Here is a 16,952-nt window from a genome sequence, read left to right as displayed (position 1 = left end):
GATGGACCACCAAAATTTCTGACATGTCAGAAATTCATCCGACTGTCTGACGGCCGGGCGGGAGGAGTTATCGGTCCTCGGTCCCCCCGTACACTGCATGGCAAACGACGCCCGACGAAGCTGAAATTTGGTCCGACTCTAAAATGAGTCGTGCGGTTCAAAATTCGGGCCAGAAACGGGCTAAAATCGTACAGTGTATAACCAGCTTAAGACATTTGGTCCTGTGGCTCTCAGTGAGTCTGATAGAGGCTACCAACTGTCTGACTATACTAAATGAATGTTATGACGATTTATTATTATTATTATTATTGTTATTAAGCTGCACTGTGTCTTGTGTTTATTGTTATTATTATTATTATTATTATTATTATTATTAAGCTGCACTGTGTCTTGTGTTTATTGTTATCATTATTATTATTATCATTTATGACCTACCTGCGTTTGAAGGTGAGTACGATGCCGAGGAGGATGATGATGAACATGAGGATCCCTGCGATCACGCCGGCCATTTTCACTGTGCTGTCCACTTGCTTCTCTGGCTCCATGGCATCGGAGTCCTGGGTGGACGCACCTACACACACAGACACACACACACACACACACACACACACACGCACAGGTATGCACATAGTCACATTGGTGGGAAACCATGTAGAAATAGCCACGCACATACAGTCATAGACGAACACATGAACACAATCAGGCACTCATACATGTACAAACACACAGAAGATGGTTTAGCATTGGTAGCTATCCTTGACAAACACACAGAAGATGGTTTAGCATTGGTAGCTACCCTTGAGAAACACACAGAAGATGGTTTAGCATTGGTAGCTACACTTGATAAATACAGAGAAGATGGTCTAGCATAGGTAGCTATCCTTGATAGACACAGAGAAGATGGTCTAGCATTGGTAGCTATCCTTGAGAAACTCACAGAAGATGGTTTAGCATTGGTAGCAACCCTTGATAAACACACACGTTAGCCACAAACAGTTGACCCCAAGGTGAAGATACTCTATTCATCAAGATGTAAAGAGTCAAACACATGATAAACATCATGCAGGGGAGGAAAACATCAACAACATGCTCAACAACACAAGAAACACAAGGAATGTTTACAGGAGTTGTGTTCCAAAATGGCATTTTAAGAGGGGAAATAATCATTTCAACCTACCAGAACTCAGACTTTAAACGGGCCATGTGTTTTTATAACCAAAGACTTTGTTAGCTTTTCTTTGTTTGCATTTTTTAAAAGTAAATCTTTTTTTTTGCCAAATCATTTTAGAACAAAATAGTTGAACTCATTTGGAGGTGTCAACACCAGGGACAGTCACTTATTGAACATGTACAGTGTAATTCAGCCATGTGGGGACCGTGGACAGGGTATCACCATACATTCATCACACTGTGAATTAACAAAACATCAAGAACATGAAAAAGTCCTTTGTTTCCAATGAACCAATGTGTCTTCAACATATGATCAATAGATAAAGAGAAGAGGAATAAAGACTAAGAAGAATGACAACTATTTCAAAGCTACAAGTTCTTTTTTTTCTTCATTCCACGTTCCAACAGTGAAAACGTCCCAAGGACAAACAATGCACACATGTAGACGTTATACAGAGACGTCGAGGTTTAAACTCCACACATGCACATGGAGCATTAAATAGATAGGAAACAACACCTGGGCAAGGTGAATGCAAAGTCGGATTGACATACTGAATACATATTCACGCAGGTAAGAGATGTGTCATCAGTGTATGGGTTGATGTAGAGGCCATAGAGATGACGATCAACAGACTGAATGAGAGAAGGTGAAGGAAAGACGGAGAGACAGTCACCTCTGAATGTGCTCTGCTTCCTACCTCCTGCTTAGACTTCCTCATTTTACATCACGTTCTCACTCCCAACTCATCAAACAGCACCGCTCGGTCCTCGGCATCGCAGACCGACCCACGGGGTTACCCTCTAGTGTTAATGTTAGACGGACCGGGGACGGCGTGTCTATATACGCTCGTGACATGCACAGTGTCCTTTCAAAATAAACTTCTGTTTCCACAGGAAGTTAGGTTTGGACAACACAACCACTTAGTTAGGGTTAGGAAACGGTCGTGGTTGACGTTAACTTCACCAAATAACGACTCACAGGACTGACAATACCAACGGGTCACGTGACTAAAGACTGACGTGACAAAATTAGTCAGCGTTACGGACCCTCCCGCCCTGAACGGACACTCACGCTGTTAGTACTACGTCACTGCTACGACTGCAGAATAACGCCGCGGGGGTTGCGTCGGTTTCCGATGACGAGGGGCGCTGACCAAACGGTGCTTCTGACGAGTTGGGAGTGAGAACGGGTTGATTGTCAACATCGGTCTGATGAGACATATGCTTTATTTTTCTTAAGTGAACTCTTAACCTTTGACTTCTATATGGTCACTTCATCATTTCACATCCTTCAGTGTAGCAGATTTCTTTCTCTGTTAACAAAAACATATTTATTTTTATCACTAGAGGTCAAACTATAACTCTGATAGGATCATTTGATGTCATCATATTTTGCTTACAGTTTATATCTAAGCTTTTGACAAATGCAATAATAATATGTGTTGTTGTAATGCTCCTTTCTTTAAACTCTAGTGTGAGTTCTAGTCTGGTACGTGGTTATATACTGGAGGAGTTCTACGTTGTGGATGAACATGTTCCAGCAGTTTGCTGAACATGGATTCACTTTCTCATTAGTTATCTCTCTAGTTTAGATTTAAATGCAGCTTTATTTGTTTTTTGAATCCATTGTTGTCAATGTAGATGTGTGGAAGGCGTGCTCAAATGCCAGAGCAGCGCCGAAGCGTTCCCAAACGTCTGTTTATCAGGGCCCGTCAGATAAAACTAGTTCAACTTTTGGAACGATGCAACACGAATGTCATGTGACGAGGAACAATCTATCACAGCCAGCAGATATCACTGTCAGTCTACGGTGAATATCTGGAGGAGAAGTTAATCCTGTTAGTGCAGGACTACCCAGAGCTTTATGATCTAGCTTACTGCTTCACTCTTTCTGACCGACGACGTCACGACATCCAGTTGGAAGGTCGGTCAGCCTGACGCACGGAGCAGTGAACATACCGAGAGGTACTGACAGTGCTGGAAATACATTTATCTTTGTTTGGACGTTGTTTAATTTAGTCAGTGAGGCTTTTACTGCTAAATTACCGCAACTTCATCATCATCGTCATGGCAGCAGGCAGGTTTTGGTAACGGCAGACTCGACAGTAGCGCAACCTCCCAGCACCCTGGATAAAAAGATGCAGGCGGCGCGGCCGGCGTTGTCCACGTGTTTGACACGCGGCATGTGATCGGCCCTAAAACCTGTCTGCATCGTTCTCCTTTATTAGGTGTTTTAATAGGTTGCCATGGAAACGTTCTAAGTGACAGATGCTAACCTGTTGAGCAGGCATGCTATAGGTTATCCACTAGGCCCTACAGAAGAACACAGTGTAGATCTTTTGCCTGAATGTATATTGTACTGAGACATGAGGGCTGCTACTGCAGACACTTCTTCATTTAACGTTATACGCTGCATGGAAACCAACACAAACCTCCAACTTTAGTTATCAGTTAATAATAAATGGGACTTGATTATTTCAAGCATCACTTTTTTTAAGTACACACTGTTTCGTTCTCAATCAGAAGGTCATCTCCACTGACTACCCAACAACTCAACACACTCTTTTAAGGCCAGTTCATTATTTCCAGGTGACATTTTGCTGAAAGAGTGTCAAGTGTTCCTCAAACACCAGCTCCAGTCCAAGTTACATGTCCAACTCTGACAAGGATGCCGCTCTATTGGACAGAAAGGAAAAGCAGACTAACAAAAAGCTGCTGCCCTCTGTGGGAGGATGAATGGAAGCAAGGCCACATAACCCGGAGATACAAACTGAAAGAAGCACGGAGGGTGGGGAGGCCACGGATACAATAAAATAGTGAATACACATAAATAAATTAAAGAAAGAAATAAAGAGAGCCAGATGGAGGTACATGTGGGAGACAAATGAGAAACGGGAAAATGAAATGAGGAGAGAAATGAAGGAATGAAATAAATCCGACATGTCTTTTAAGAAAAGAAAGATGATGAGAGAGAGATAAAGAGAATAAAATCAACACAACCCTGACATGACATGAGAATAAAGAGAAAGACGAGGATCCCACACAGAGATGCACCTGCTCTCTCAGACGTGCACCGAGCAGCCTCTTGTTCTAACCTTGATAGACAAAGACAGCCGATTAATAGAGTAATACTGATGCGTGGGAGTTCGGTTTAATCCCCTGTCTCTCTCATCTTCGCCCCCTCTGCAATAACAACACAAGGTTGGCAGAGGAATCCACCGAGCTAACGGCTTAAGCACCTAACCTTGGCACGCTCGCTAATAGCTGCCGCAGTCCTCAATGGCTGCGCTGACGAGATGTTCCTTTAAAAAGCCTCAATGCCTTCAATGATAACACATTCACCGTCTCTGTAACCCGATCACGGACAGCGTCCCCGTCCTCAAGCTAGATCATGTTGAATAAATATATAGAAGAAAATACATGTGCCCTTCTCCTCCTACGCTTTAATGGAGGAGAAGACCAAGAAGCTTTGTCTCCCCGTTTCCAGAGGAAATGAGACATCAAACAGACGTTTTAATGCTCAAGTATTAAGTGCTGTAACACATAGTTCATATTCCTTAGTGGAAGAATCCTCAATGTTTGATGTCTACTTTAGAAGAAAAAAATATGGTAAATGGACTTCCATTTCTAGAGCTCTGTTCTAGTCTTCAGACTACTCAGAGAGCTTTACATTACATGTCAGCATTCACCCATTCACACACACACACACACTCACACACACACTCACACACTGATGGCAGTCAACTTTGCCCATCAGCAACTACTTCCCTCTCACCGCTGGCAGACTGATGTCGCCTGCAGCATAAAATCAGATGATAGGAAAAGGCTAATTATTGCCTCATTATTCTTTATTAAAATGACAATAGTTTCTTTTGCTGCCTCCAGTATTCAGAGACCTCACATCAACCACGACTGAAATCTTAAGGGTTGACACTTTAAAACAGTAATTAAATATTTCATGAATGGATTATGGTATACAGTATATACTACAGAGAACATGACTGGCTGTGGAGGATTGTTTCTGACTTATTAGAGAGCCAAACATTTCTAATAAGTCCAGGGTGTTGTGAAGTCCAAATGTCAACACTTATTGAAAAAATGATAGATGTAATCATTTCCAACATTTTTAAACATGTTTTTATTTTACAAAATATTCTGATTCAATCCATTTTTTTGGCGTTTAGCCTTTCAAAACTACATTTTCACGGAGGTCCAAAGAACGATTGCTTTCCTGCTCGCTGCACACAAAGAGATGCCGTGGCCGTATTAACTAGGCGGTCCAGCAGCGATCTGACAGCACCGTACATTACATTTATATAACACACATCTAGTTCTTTCCTTTGTTAGGGTGATGATGTCATCAAATATGACAACAGCCATAATGAAATATGTCATGGTACATTTCAGCATACAATGCTGCCAACACAAACTGAACATGTCACATGACCTTTACCCCTGAAGGATGTTGGACAATTACTACAAGAGCTGTAAAACGTGCATATTTGAACCCCAGCGATTTATTTAACCGACTGGTTTTCAGACAATCAGCCGTGAGGAGTGAGCGGCCTGCTGTGTTTTGATGAACTATGAAGGACACTTTGTGATATGTGGCCCTGTAATCAGCAGAGGTGTGAGTTTCAGCTGGTCTGAGCGATCATGCAGGAGACCCGCTGACACACGTCTGCTCAGTCTGCCCTGATAATCACCCCTCAGGTGTATTAAACCTCCATTTCCCCCCGGAGTGATCCACAGTATGTATCACCTGACACATTACAGTGTGACCCCATTTGTTCACACTTCAGCGGCCCACGTGCTGATTGGGTTCAGCAGTTCACGATGTAACAGTAGAGGACCCATCTGCCGACGGGTTCGGCTCCATTTAACACCGCCATTGGCCGGCTCAGGAGCCGCTTGGCTAATTGGGCCGGCTGTGACGGCGCTCTGACCGCCGATCCAATGCAACTGCGTCCATCACAAGAGGGTAAAGGTTGAGACGAAGCAAAATGGGATTGATTGACAACTGGTGCAAACACAATATGGAGGACAGCGCGGCCTCGTTCATTATTGTATTGTCAGTGTCAGCTAACAGGTGGCTCATAAGTATCTACAATTTATGGATCCATCTAGCTGTCTTGCCAGCAGCTGGCAGCTGGTGAGGGGATTATTTTCTTGGCACATCTCAGGTCCCTGAAAGAGTAGAGGACCTCGTACCTAAACATTATGTCTGGCCAGGTGAACGTCCTCATCTTGTTTCACAACGGAAATGTCTCGCAGGATGTTGCTCTCACGTCTCAAAATGGTCCCAGGACACCAACTAAAGTTCAGTATCCAGAACCAGAACCAGAACCACACAGAGCTCTTAATGTAAAACACAGTGACAGCAGTTTATATCTCAAAATAGAGATCAAGTTAGAACCTGTCATGTATTATATTTGAAATGCTTTTAGTAAAGCTGCAGGAAGTTAACGCGATAATAACGTGGTAACGCGATATCGTTTTAACGCCACTGACTTCTATAGTTGGTCATGAAGGAGGTTAAATAACGCTCCAAACTTACACTAAAGGTTGGCGAGAAAAAACTGTCATGGCCATTTTCAAAGTGGTCCCTTGACCTCTGACCTCCAGATCAGTGAATGTAAATGGGTTCTATGGGTACCCACCAGTCTCCCCTTTACAGACATGCCCACTTTATGATAATCACATGCAGTTTGGGGCAAGTCATAGTCAAGTCAGCACACTGACACACTGACAGCTGTTGTTGCCTGTTGGGCTGCAGTTTGACATGTTATGATTGGAGCATATTGTTTTATGCTAAATGCAGTACCTGTGAGGGTTTCTGGATCAATATCTGTCATTGTTTTGTGTTGTTCATTGATTTACAATTATAAATATATACATACATTTGCATAAAGCAGCATATTTGTCCACTCCCATGTTGATAAGAGGATTAAATACTTGACAAATCTCCCTTTAAGGTTCATTTAGAACAGATACAAAAAAGATTGATTCATTTGAGATTAATCGTGATTAAATATTTTAATCGATGACAGCCCTAAAAGATATAGATCTAATTACTCTAATTACTCTAATTATGTGCTTTCTTCCATTATGTTTGACATGTTTTTAGTAAAAGCATGTGGAGTAGTTTGAATTGAATCTTTTGAATGAACGTGTGTTTAGCGGTCATACAATGGTATTGTTGATGTATTCAGACATGTTTCATTTCTCCAGTGATCAACCATCTCCATCATTTAGATCATTACTCTTTATGCATCACAAGATGAAAAGGTCTTATCTTATAATAACACTCATCTTATAATGGACAGCGTTGCCATGGAAACCATATATGGGCTTACCAGAAACATTATGATGAGGGAGAATGTCTTTTTAAAATAAATCAGCGTAGGGAATATTCAACTACAGATCCTCCGTTGTCTCGTGTCCACTTCCAGCTGTTTCTTGGTGCTGAACACGCTGGACGGCTCATCAGGTAGAGCTGAACAGAGAGGGGAGTAGGGTCGGCCCGCTTGGTAATGCTCTTAACTTCTTTATTTTTCCTGTAAAACCCCCCCCAGGAGAAAGACCCGACTATCGATCTGAGAGGTATAACTGCTCCGACTGTCTCTGCAGACGCCAGACTCACAACCACTCGGCCTTCACAGTGATAGGCCGTCCTACCGGGGGAATACTGCAGCACAGCTACTGCACACACACTCACTCAATGCCATACGATGCATGCTCACCGAGGTTAACAAAACAGCATTATTCTACCCACAGAAAGGTTTCCTCTTAGAAAAGCAGAACATTAAATGTAGTTCTAGTCAACATACAACGGGTGGTATGATGAATGTCCAGCAACACGTGACAAGTTACCCTCATTACATGCATACAGTCTTTTCAAAATACACTTCCTCAGGTTCATCAAAAGATGGTGGTTTGGGTTAAAATAAGTCCAGAAGTGCTGTAACTGAAGTTCAGACGTACATGAACCTGCCTTGGCGGACGTCTGCGGTCTCCGAGTGCACTTCTAGTTCCTTTTGTTGTATTATTATCCCTCGGCAGTGAGCATGGTGTAATGTATGTCCTGGATTATTTAAATCAAATATATGATACAGTATCGTCAGTGTTGGATGTTGAACGATGTTTTTAATGAGAGCGCTGCTTTACGCTGCTGAGAGCCTCATGTTGTTCCGGTCTGTGTGCCTCCAGGTTTTACAGCAGCACCCTGAACGCCTCACAGTGGTAGAAAAGAAATCAACTCAGAGCAGAAAAGAGCAGACATCATTAGCGTTTGTCCCATTGATACCCGGAGCTACGGATATGACTTTAGCAACCGTAGTCACCATGATGTGAACAGAAAACAGCGTAATCTCATACTCTGCACTACGTACTATCGTTCAACATCCTTCTGTGTGAATAAAGTGTAGGTTGGATCTTTTCTGACGCACTGAGAAGTAATTTATGTCGTCACTTCCTGAGATCCTCCTTGCCGGTTGGAGACGTGTAACCATGGTAACCCGCACCAACCTCGTGACCAAAACGACGGTGTGTGAGAATAAAAGTCTGAACTGACTTCAAACATAGAGTATATTCCACGTAGCAAAGAGAGATCAAACAGTAAACAGATAAGTTAAAGTGTTACTGTTGTTACAGAGCTGTCTGTCAACTTCCGTTATGAACGTTGTCACAGCATTGCATTGTGGGATGTTGATGCTATCGTAGTGTCCAGCGTTGCACACTGTAATATTTCACCAGAAATAGTATGTAATTCACATACAATTGGTTTCATACTAAAATATCTCACACAGTGTTTTAGCTACTAAATAACGTGTCAGTGGAAGTTAGGATGCAACACGAGACAAATGAATGCTACTTGAGATTCCTGTTAAGTTGTTTTCATTCATTTAAACTGTAATGTTGACAATTAGTTAGCGTACAGTTCATGTTAAACTAACGTTAGTACTCATTCAGTGGTTGCGTAGCAACAATAAAAAAAAGACAGCAAACTGTGCCTGTGGTCTGATCGGCAGAGCTTCAGCCTCTACTTGGGTTGAACATACTAATCTGGTCCTACAGAGGAGCAGAAGATTAAGACTCCCTCAGTGTTTTTTAATATTATTATTATTATTATATAATATATATTATTAACTGTGACAACGTTGGCCTGCTGATGATATTGGCATTAATTCCCAGAATTTCTTGTGTTTCTGAAGGCACACAACAAGCTGTGTGAGTGGGTATCTGAGCTCTGGTGTAATATCCTCTTCATTTATACATTTCTCTGCACCTTTCCTCTTCTCATTCCGCCTACTTGGAGCGCATGATACAATTATCAGGGAGGAATTATGGGTAAAACCTGAGATATTAAAAACATAATCTCATCCAAATGGAGAGGAGATTGATTCTCCAACGCACTGCAGCGCCCTGAATGGCATATTAAACACTGCCTCTCTTTCTCTGTGTGTGTGTGTGTGTGCATGTCACCGTACATATCGCTAGTTGAGCGTGGGTGCAGCTTATGTATGTGTGAGTGTGTGTGTGTTTGTGTGTGTGTATATGTACAAGTGAATGTTTTTCCTTCATTCTGTCCACTGACTGACTCTCTTCTTATTATTATATATCTATTGTGTAACATGCATTTCAATGGAAAGAAAAATAATGAAGTAAAGTTAGTTAAGTATATTTACTGTATGTGTGTGTGTGTGTGTGTGTGTGCATCAGTGCGTGAAAAAATGTACGTATACGTTTGACGTCTGTATGCACAGTAGACATCTTCAAGTTGCATCTGTGTTACGCCAACCCCGGTCTCACAGGAAGGCGTATAAATAGCACAACGTTACGCCGACATTCTGCATGTCATGACAACGCTTTTTAGCCACTTAGTTAAGGTAAGGGAAAACATCATGGTTGGGCTTAAAATAAGGAAGTAAACTAAGTAAAACACGTAAACAACTACGGAAAACACGTCACAAACGTCAACAAAAAACTAACGTAACGTACAAAACCAAACAGGGATCACCAACGGTCTCCTGGTTAAAGTCCTGTGTTTGTTGGACCCTCCCACCATCAGTGGTCTTTCTCTCTTCTTATTCTACTTCACTAACTCTTACTGTAGCATTTATACGTGGATGTGTTTACATCACAGTCAGTTCAGGATACATGGCGTACACAAGACACGTGGAAATCAAGAAAGGCGGTTTTATTGCACGCTAAACGCCTTATACATTATCTTGACATTTATAAGCCTTTTCGTGCAAATGGGCTGCTTACTGTGTGTGTGTGTGTGTGTGTGTGTGTTTGTGTGTGTGTGTGTGTGTGTGTGTGGTTGTGTAGTATCAGAGTTGATGTGCAGGTTTAGTTTTCAGCTATTGTTTGTCAGCAGCTGCGTTGTGCATCCTCCGTGGATTAGCGTTAGCATGGCTGAGTGTGTTTAACAGGATTACTAATCTGAACTATGCTGCTGCAGCGCTCTGTGCGTGTGTGTGTGTGTGTGTATATACGTGTGTGTGTGTGTGTGTGTGTGTGTGTGTGTTCAGATGCTGGTGATGGATTAACATTATCTTTAGTCTCCATAATTTAGAGAGGCAACCATTAGCATTGTCCATTGTTTACTGTCACACACACACACACACACACACACACACAGAGTTTCCATTAATGTTGCCATGTTAAGGCCAACAGGTTTACTGAGAGCTTTGGAGCTTTTAAGAAGTAAAACCACTTAAACAGTTCATCATCGGGGGGGGGGTGGGGTTGTGTGTGTATGTGTGTATGTGTGTATGTGTGTGTGTGTGTGTGTGTGTGTATGTGTGTATGTGTGTGTGTGTGTGAGTATGATATTGACGGTAAGATCTATCCACTAAATAAAAATGTTGACTAAAAAAAGAAGAAAACTCGAATCAGCTCCTAGTGGTCGTCTGTCTCCACGTCTGTCCAACATGTCATCACTTCATCACTTCATCACTTCATCTGTTCATCACTTCATCTGTTCATCACTTCATCTCTTCATCTGTTCATCACTTCATCTCTTCATCACTTCATCTCTTCATCACTTCATCTGTTCATCACTTCATCTCTTCATCTCTTCATCACTTCATCTCTTCATCACTTCATCTGTTCATCTCTTCATCTCTTCATCACTTCATCTCTTCATCTCCTCATCTCTTCATCTCTTTATCACTTCAGCTCTTCATCTCTTCATCTCCTCATCTCTTCATCACTTCATCTCCTCATCTCTTCATCACTTCATCTCTTCATCACTTCATCTCTTCATCTCCTCATCTCCTCATCTCCTCATCACTTCATCTCTTCATCTCTTCATCACTTCATCTCTTCATCACTTCATCACTTCATCTGTTCATCACTTCATCTCTTCATCTCTTCATCACTTCAGCTCTTCATCTCCTCATCTCCTCATCTCTTCATCACTTCATCTCCTCATCTCTTCATCTCTTCATCACTTCATCTCTTCATCACTTCATCTCTTCATCTCCTCACCTCCTCATCTCCTCATCACTTCATCTCTTCATCTCTTCATCTCTTCACCACTTCATCTCTTCATCACTTCATCTCCTCATCACTTCATCTCTACATCACTTCATCTCTTCATCACTTCATCTCTTCATCACTTCATCTCCTCATCTCCTCATCTCCTCATCACCTCATCTCTTCATCTCTTCATCACTTCATCACTTCATCTCTTCATCACCTCATCTCTTCATCTCCTCATCACTTCATCTCTACATCACTTCATCTCTTCATCTCTTCATCACTTCATCTCTTCATCACTTCATCTCCTCATCTCTTCATTTCCTCATCACCTCATCACCTCATCTCTTCATCTCTTCATCACTTCATCTCTTCATCTCCTCATCATTTCATCTCTTCATATCTTCATATCTTCATCACTTCATCACTTCATCTCTTCATCTCTTCATCACTTCATCTCTTCATCACTTCATCTCTTTATCTCTTCATCACTTCATCTCTTCATCACTTTGTGTTATTGTCATAATTAACATTTTAATTCTTGAGTTATGGCCAAAAACGGGTTTAGTGAGGTCACAGTGACCTTTGACCTTAGACAACCAAATTCTAACCAGTTCATCCTCAGATCCCAGTGAACGTCTGTGCCAGATGTGATACAGCTCCCTCCAGGTGTTCCTGAGATATCACGTTCACAAGAACAGATCGGAGAGACATACAGACGAATGGAGGGACGGACACCCTGAAAACACAATGCGTCCGGCCACAGCTGTCCCCTATGGAGGACAGAACCTGCCAAAATCAAAAATGAATGAATAAATAAATGATAAATAAATATTAAATATACCAAAATAATATTACAAAAAAATGTAGGCATTAATTAATTGATAAAATGTGACATAACTTCTATTTTTTATTTATTTTTCTATTAATTCCTCTATCTATCCCCTCTTCTATTTCATTTCCCCTTTTATTTATTTTTTTATATGAACTTTAAATGTATTTATATCATTTATATATATAAATATCATTAAAAGGGCTATGTACCCCCTCATTTGCAAATTGAGGCAGAAATGTGCAAATAAATATATATAGAAAAGAATACAGAATTAAATAAATTTGGGGAAATAAATCAGAGGGTAATGCATGCATAAATAAATAAATAAATTAATCAATTAATCAATTAATAAATGAATAAATAAATAAATTAATTAATTAATTAATCATAAATAAATTCATAAATTAATTAATAAATATATTTTAACAATGAATAAATAAATGTAAAAGTCATTTTTAAATAAATGCACAAATAAATAAATAGATAAATAAATAAAAGGGGAAATTAAATAGAAGATTAAATAGATGGGGAATTATTCCAAAGGTAAATAAAATAAGAAGCAAAGTAAAACAGAAATATCAAATTTATGTCAAATGTTATTAATTATTTAATGCCTACATTTATTTTTAATATTATTTTGGTCCATTTAATGATTTATTTATTCATTTCTTTATCAAGTCATTTCTTTATTTATTTATTCATTTTGGATTTTGGCAGGTCCCGTCCTCCCTAGTCGCCGGTGTAGAGACAAAGAGATAAAAATGCTCATTGCTCATATTATATATATATATATAATACAACACTATAATATACACAGTTGGAAGAAGTTGTGTTTACTGAATACTCTGTCAATAACAACTGATGATCCTTTCTGGCTCCATTTATTCATTAAATTCATACATGATGTTTTTAAGAAGTAAACTCTGTTCTTCATCCTGGATCAACGTTTTTATAGAAAACACTGAGAGTGTGAAACGCTTGTACAGACTGTGTGTGTGTGTGTGTGTGTATTTTACTATATTTATTATCCATTCTCTCTCCGATGCACATCTGTTGACAGCTACATGACAGCTTCTATATCCCCGCTGTACCCATTTACTGAGAACAATCCCAGAATGCAATGCAACATGTCAAATGATGACCAAATCAATTACAGGGATACACAAACACGTCATGTTCAAACTGAGCTCTTGATTGGCCCTCGAAGGGAACTTGTCTGTGACAAGGTAACGAAGCCAAAGGCCAGAGTGAAGTGATGCATGCTGGGATAGAGCTGCTGTAAAGTGACGGCCACGAAGCAGAAGGCCGGTAGGGGGGGTACGGTTGGTAGGGGGGTACGGTCAGGCCTCGAGACGATAACAACAACCTGGAACTCATTCTTCAATAAACACACAGCAAGAGCTGGAGCTGTTATCAGAAAAGTAGATTAATATTCAAAAGTAAATGATCTCAGTGGAACTCATCTCTTTCTCCATAAAGGCCAATAAGAATGCAGAATATATTCAACAGCATACACGACTATGTGAAGTCAAATGTCTGTTAATGTATACGTACAGCTCGCTCTTTAGACTTCAGAGTAACAGCTTCTCATAAATCCATTAAATGTGATAACTGTGGAGCTTTTATTTTGAAATGTTTTCTGAGAGGCAGCAGTCACAATTATTGGAGGTAATAACAAAACATACGGAGGTCCCATTGAGTTCCATTATGATACGCTCCAAACTCATTCAGAGGAGTCCCTTGACCTCTGACCTCCAGATATGTTAATGTAAATGGGTTCTATGGGTAACCACGAGTCTCCCCTTTACAGACATGCCCACTTTATGATTGATTATTAATCCTGATTAACTATTTTAAAGGGACTGTTTGTAAGAATCAGAAATGTCTTGTTAACAGCTTCACCTGTGTCCGTTAAGTCAACTAAAGTCAGCGTCCTTGTGCTCGCTCTACATAGACATGAACGAGCATCGGTCAAAACAGTGAGGAGACACACGTCAGCTAAAAGCACAATATCACTCTATATTTCAGCTGCTTGGCAGTAATGTTAGCTGACCAGACGAAGGGCTCTCCATGAATCAATGCTGATCATAGTGTTGGCTTTTCCTGCCTCAGCCTCCCGACCGTGGTCGGAGGGAACAGGGGAGACACCGGAGTTTTGGTCGGAGACGATAACGTTTCTCGCTGCGGAGCCCCGTAACTTTACAAGACACGGGAAACCTCTGTTGGTCTGGAGGAGCTGCAGCAGTTATTTCTGCACAAACGTCCACTGTACATTCACTAGATATTCTCAGAGCTAAACTAACTCTTCTGCAGTGTGGAGTGAGCAGCATGCACATAACAGGTGGAGAGACAGAGAGAGAACAAGCGCGTTGTGTGAGTGAAGGCAGGCAGAGGAGCAGAGGAGCAGAGTACAGCAGAGACTCCGGTCCTGGAGACCAAAGCTACGGTCTCCCCCACGTCCTCCGACCGCGGCCAACACTGTTTAACAGACGGGCTGCACTAGATACAACCAAGAGGTTTTGGTGCTTCACTGTAGTTTGTGTTGGAGTCTGAGTCTGAACAGCGGAGACACACGAGAGACCATGAGACACCGACCCGCAATGATTTATACCTGGAAGAAGTTACAAACAGTCCCTTTACTTCCTCCCTCCCTCCCTCCCTCTCTCTCTCCCTCCCACCCTCCCTTTCTACGTCCCTCTCTCTACCTCTCTTCCTTGGTCTCTACCTCCCACCCTCCCTTTCTACCTCCCTCCCTCTACCTCTCTTCCTCGGTCTCTATCTCCCTCTCTCCCTCCCTCCCTCCCTCCTTCCCTCCCTCTACCTCTCTTCCTCGGTCTCTACCTCCCTCTCTCCCTCCCTCCCTCCCTCTCTCTACCTCTCTTCCTCTGTCTCTCCCTCCCTCCCTCCATCCCTCCCTCCCTCTCTTCCTCGGTCTCTACCTCCCTCTCTCCCTCGCTCCCTCCCTCCCTCCCTCCCTCTCTTCCTCGGTCTCTACCTACCTCTCTACCTCCCTCTCTCCCTCCCTCCAAACCCTCTTCCTCGGTCTCTCCCTCCCTCCTTCCCTCCCTCCCTCTCTTCCTCAGTCTCTACCTCCCTCTCTCCCTCCCTCTCTCCCTCCCTCCCACCCTCTTCCTCGGTCTCTCCCTCCCTCTCTCCCTCCCTCTTCCTCGGTCTCTATCTCCCTCTCTCCCTCCCTCCCTCCCTCTCTCTACCTCTCTTCCTCGGTCTCTCCCTCCCTCCCTCCCTCTCTCCCTCCTTCCCACCCTCTTCCTCGGTCTCTACCTCCCTCTCTCCCTCCCTCCCGCCCTGGAAGGGCGAACTTAGCATAAGACAACGGTTCGCCGTGAGTTGAGTGTGGCGGCAAGCGAGGCAGGTACACCTGTCTGCATACAAAATGCTGCCAACAGAAGGAGCAATCCTTGAGCCGGAGCTCTGACTTTCTTCAAGTCACTTCCTGTCACTCTCTGTCTCTCTGATCCTCTCCTCTCTGGGGTTTCTCTTCTTTTCCTCTGTCTGTCTCTCACTTTCTCTCCTCCTCCACGAACCCTGCACACTGCCGGTACATCATCAGCAGCATTTCATCCACTGCTGGCTGCTGTTGTGCCCTTAAAATGTCACATCATCTCCAGATATTCACCTACAAACACCCCCGAGGAGCTTGTTTTGGTTTTAACAGTCTGACTCAATCTGTTGCAAATTCAGAGAGCAAACTGAGTCAGTGAGCGGCGAGTGGGCGGCATGGCGAGCGGGAGGCACGGCGAGCGGGAGGCACGGGGAACAGGATGCACGGCGAGCGGGAGGCACGGCGAGCGGGCGGCACGGGGAACAGGAGGCACGGCGAGCGGGCAGCACCGCGAGCAGGAAGAACAGCGATGACGTCAAAGGAGAGGAGGTAGTGGAGGTCAATGGTGAAGATAATGCACACGTGATTCCTTCAATGTTTCACTTTAGCAGTTCAGTCACACACACATACACACACACACACACACACACGCACACACACGCACACACGCACGCACACACACACACACACACACACACACACACACACACACACACACACATAGCGAGCCACATGTTGCATCAGTATTGCAGTACGGCACCACAGTCCGTTCCAGCAGCAGCTCTAATGGAGCTGATGACTTATGGTAAAACCAGCCTATGATGAGCTACACAACATAAAGACCTGCAGCGCATACAGACAGGGACAACAGACAGGGACAACAGAGAGGGACAACAGAGAGGGACAACAGACAGGGACAACAGACAGGGACAACAGAGAGGGACAACAGACAGGGACAACATATCAATATACACCTCCTGCTGCTCCTCTGACGCCATCAACCACGACCAATCAAAACCATTTTAGAACTAGAGTTACCACCTGGTGGTTGTTTTCCTCCGCTAACTGGTCAAGTCAGTTTACATCCATGTCTGTCCAAAATGTCTTCACTTTATC

General features: G+C 42.7%; 1 protein-coding gene across 1 annotated transcript in view; it reads right to left on the bottom strand.

Moving 5' to 3' along the window:
- The window catches only part of ptprt (protein tyrosine phosphatase receptor type T), a 382,622-nt gene that overhangs the window by 109,821 nt on the left and 255,849 nt on the right, over positions 1-16,952 (bottom strand). The window contains 1 exon segment of the mRNA XM_037782155.1: positions 436-571. Within this exon segment, the coding sequence (XP_037638083.1) occupies positions 436-571 (136 nt within the window).

Source organism: Sebastes umbrosus, chromosome 1 (genome assembly GCF_015220745.1).
Source record: "Sebastes umbrosus isolate fSebUmb1 chromosome 1, fSebUmb1.pri, whole genome shotgun sequence".
Lineage (NCBI taxonomy): Eukaryota > Metazoa > Chordata > Actinopteri > Perciformes > Sebastidae > Sebastes > Sebastes umbrosus.
This window is presented reverse-complemented; position numbering and strand designations above follow the sequence as displayed.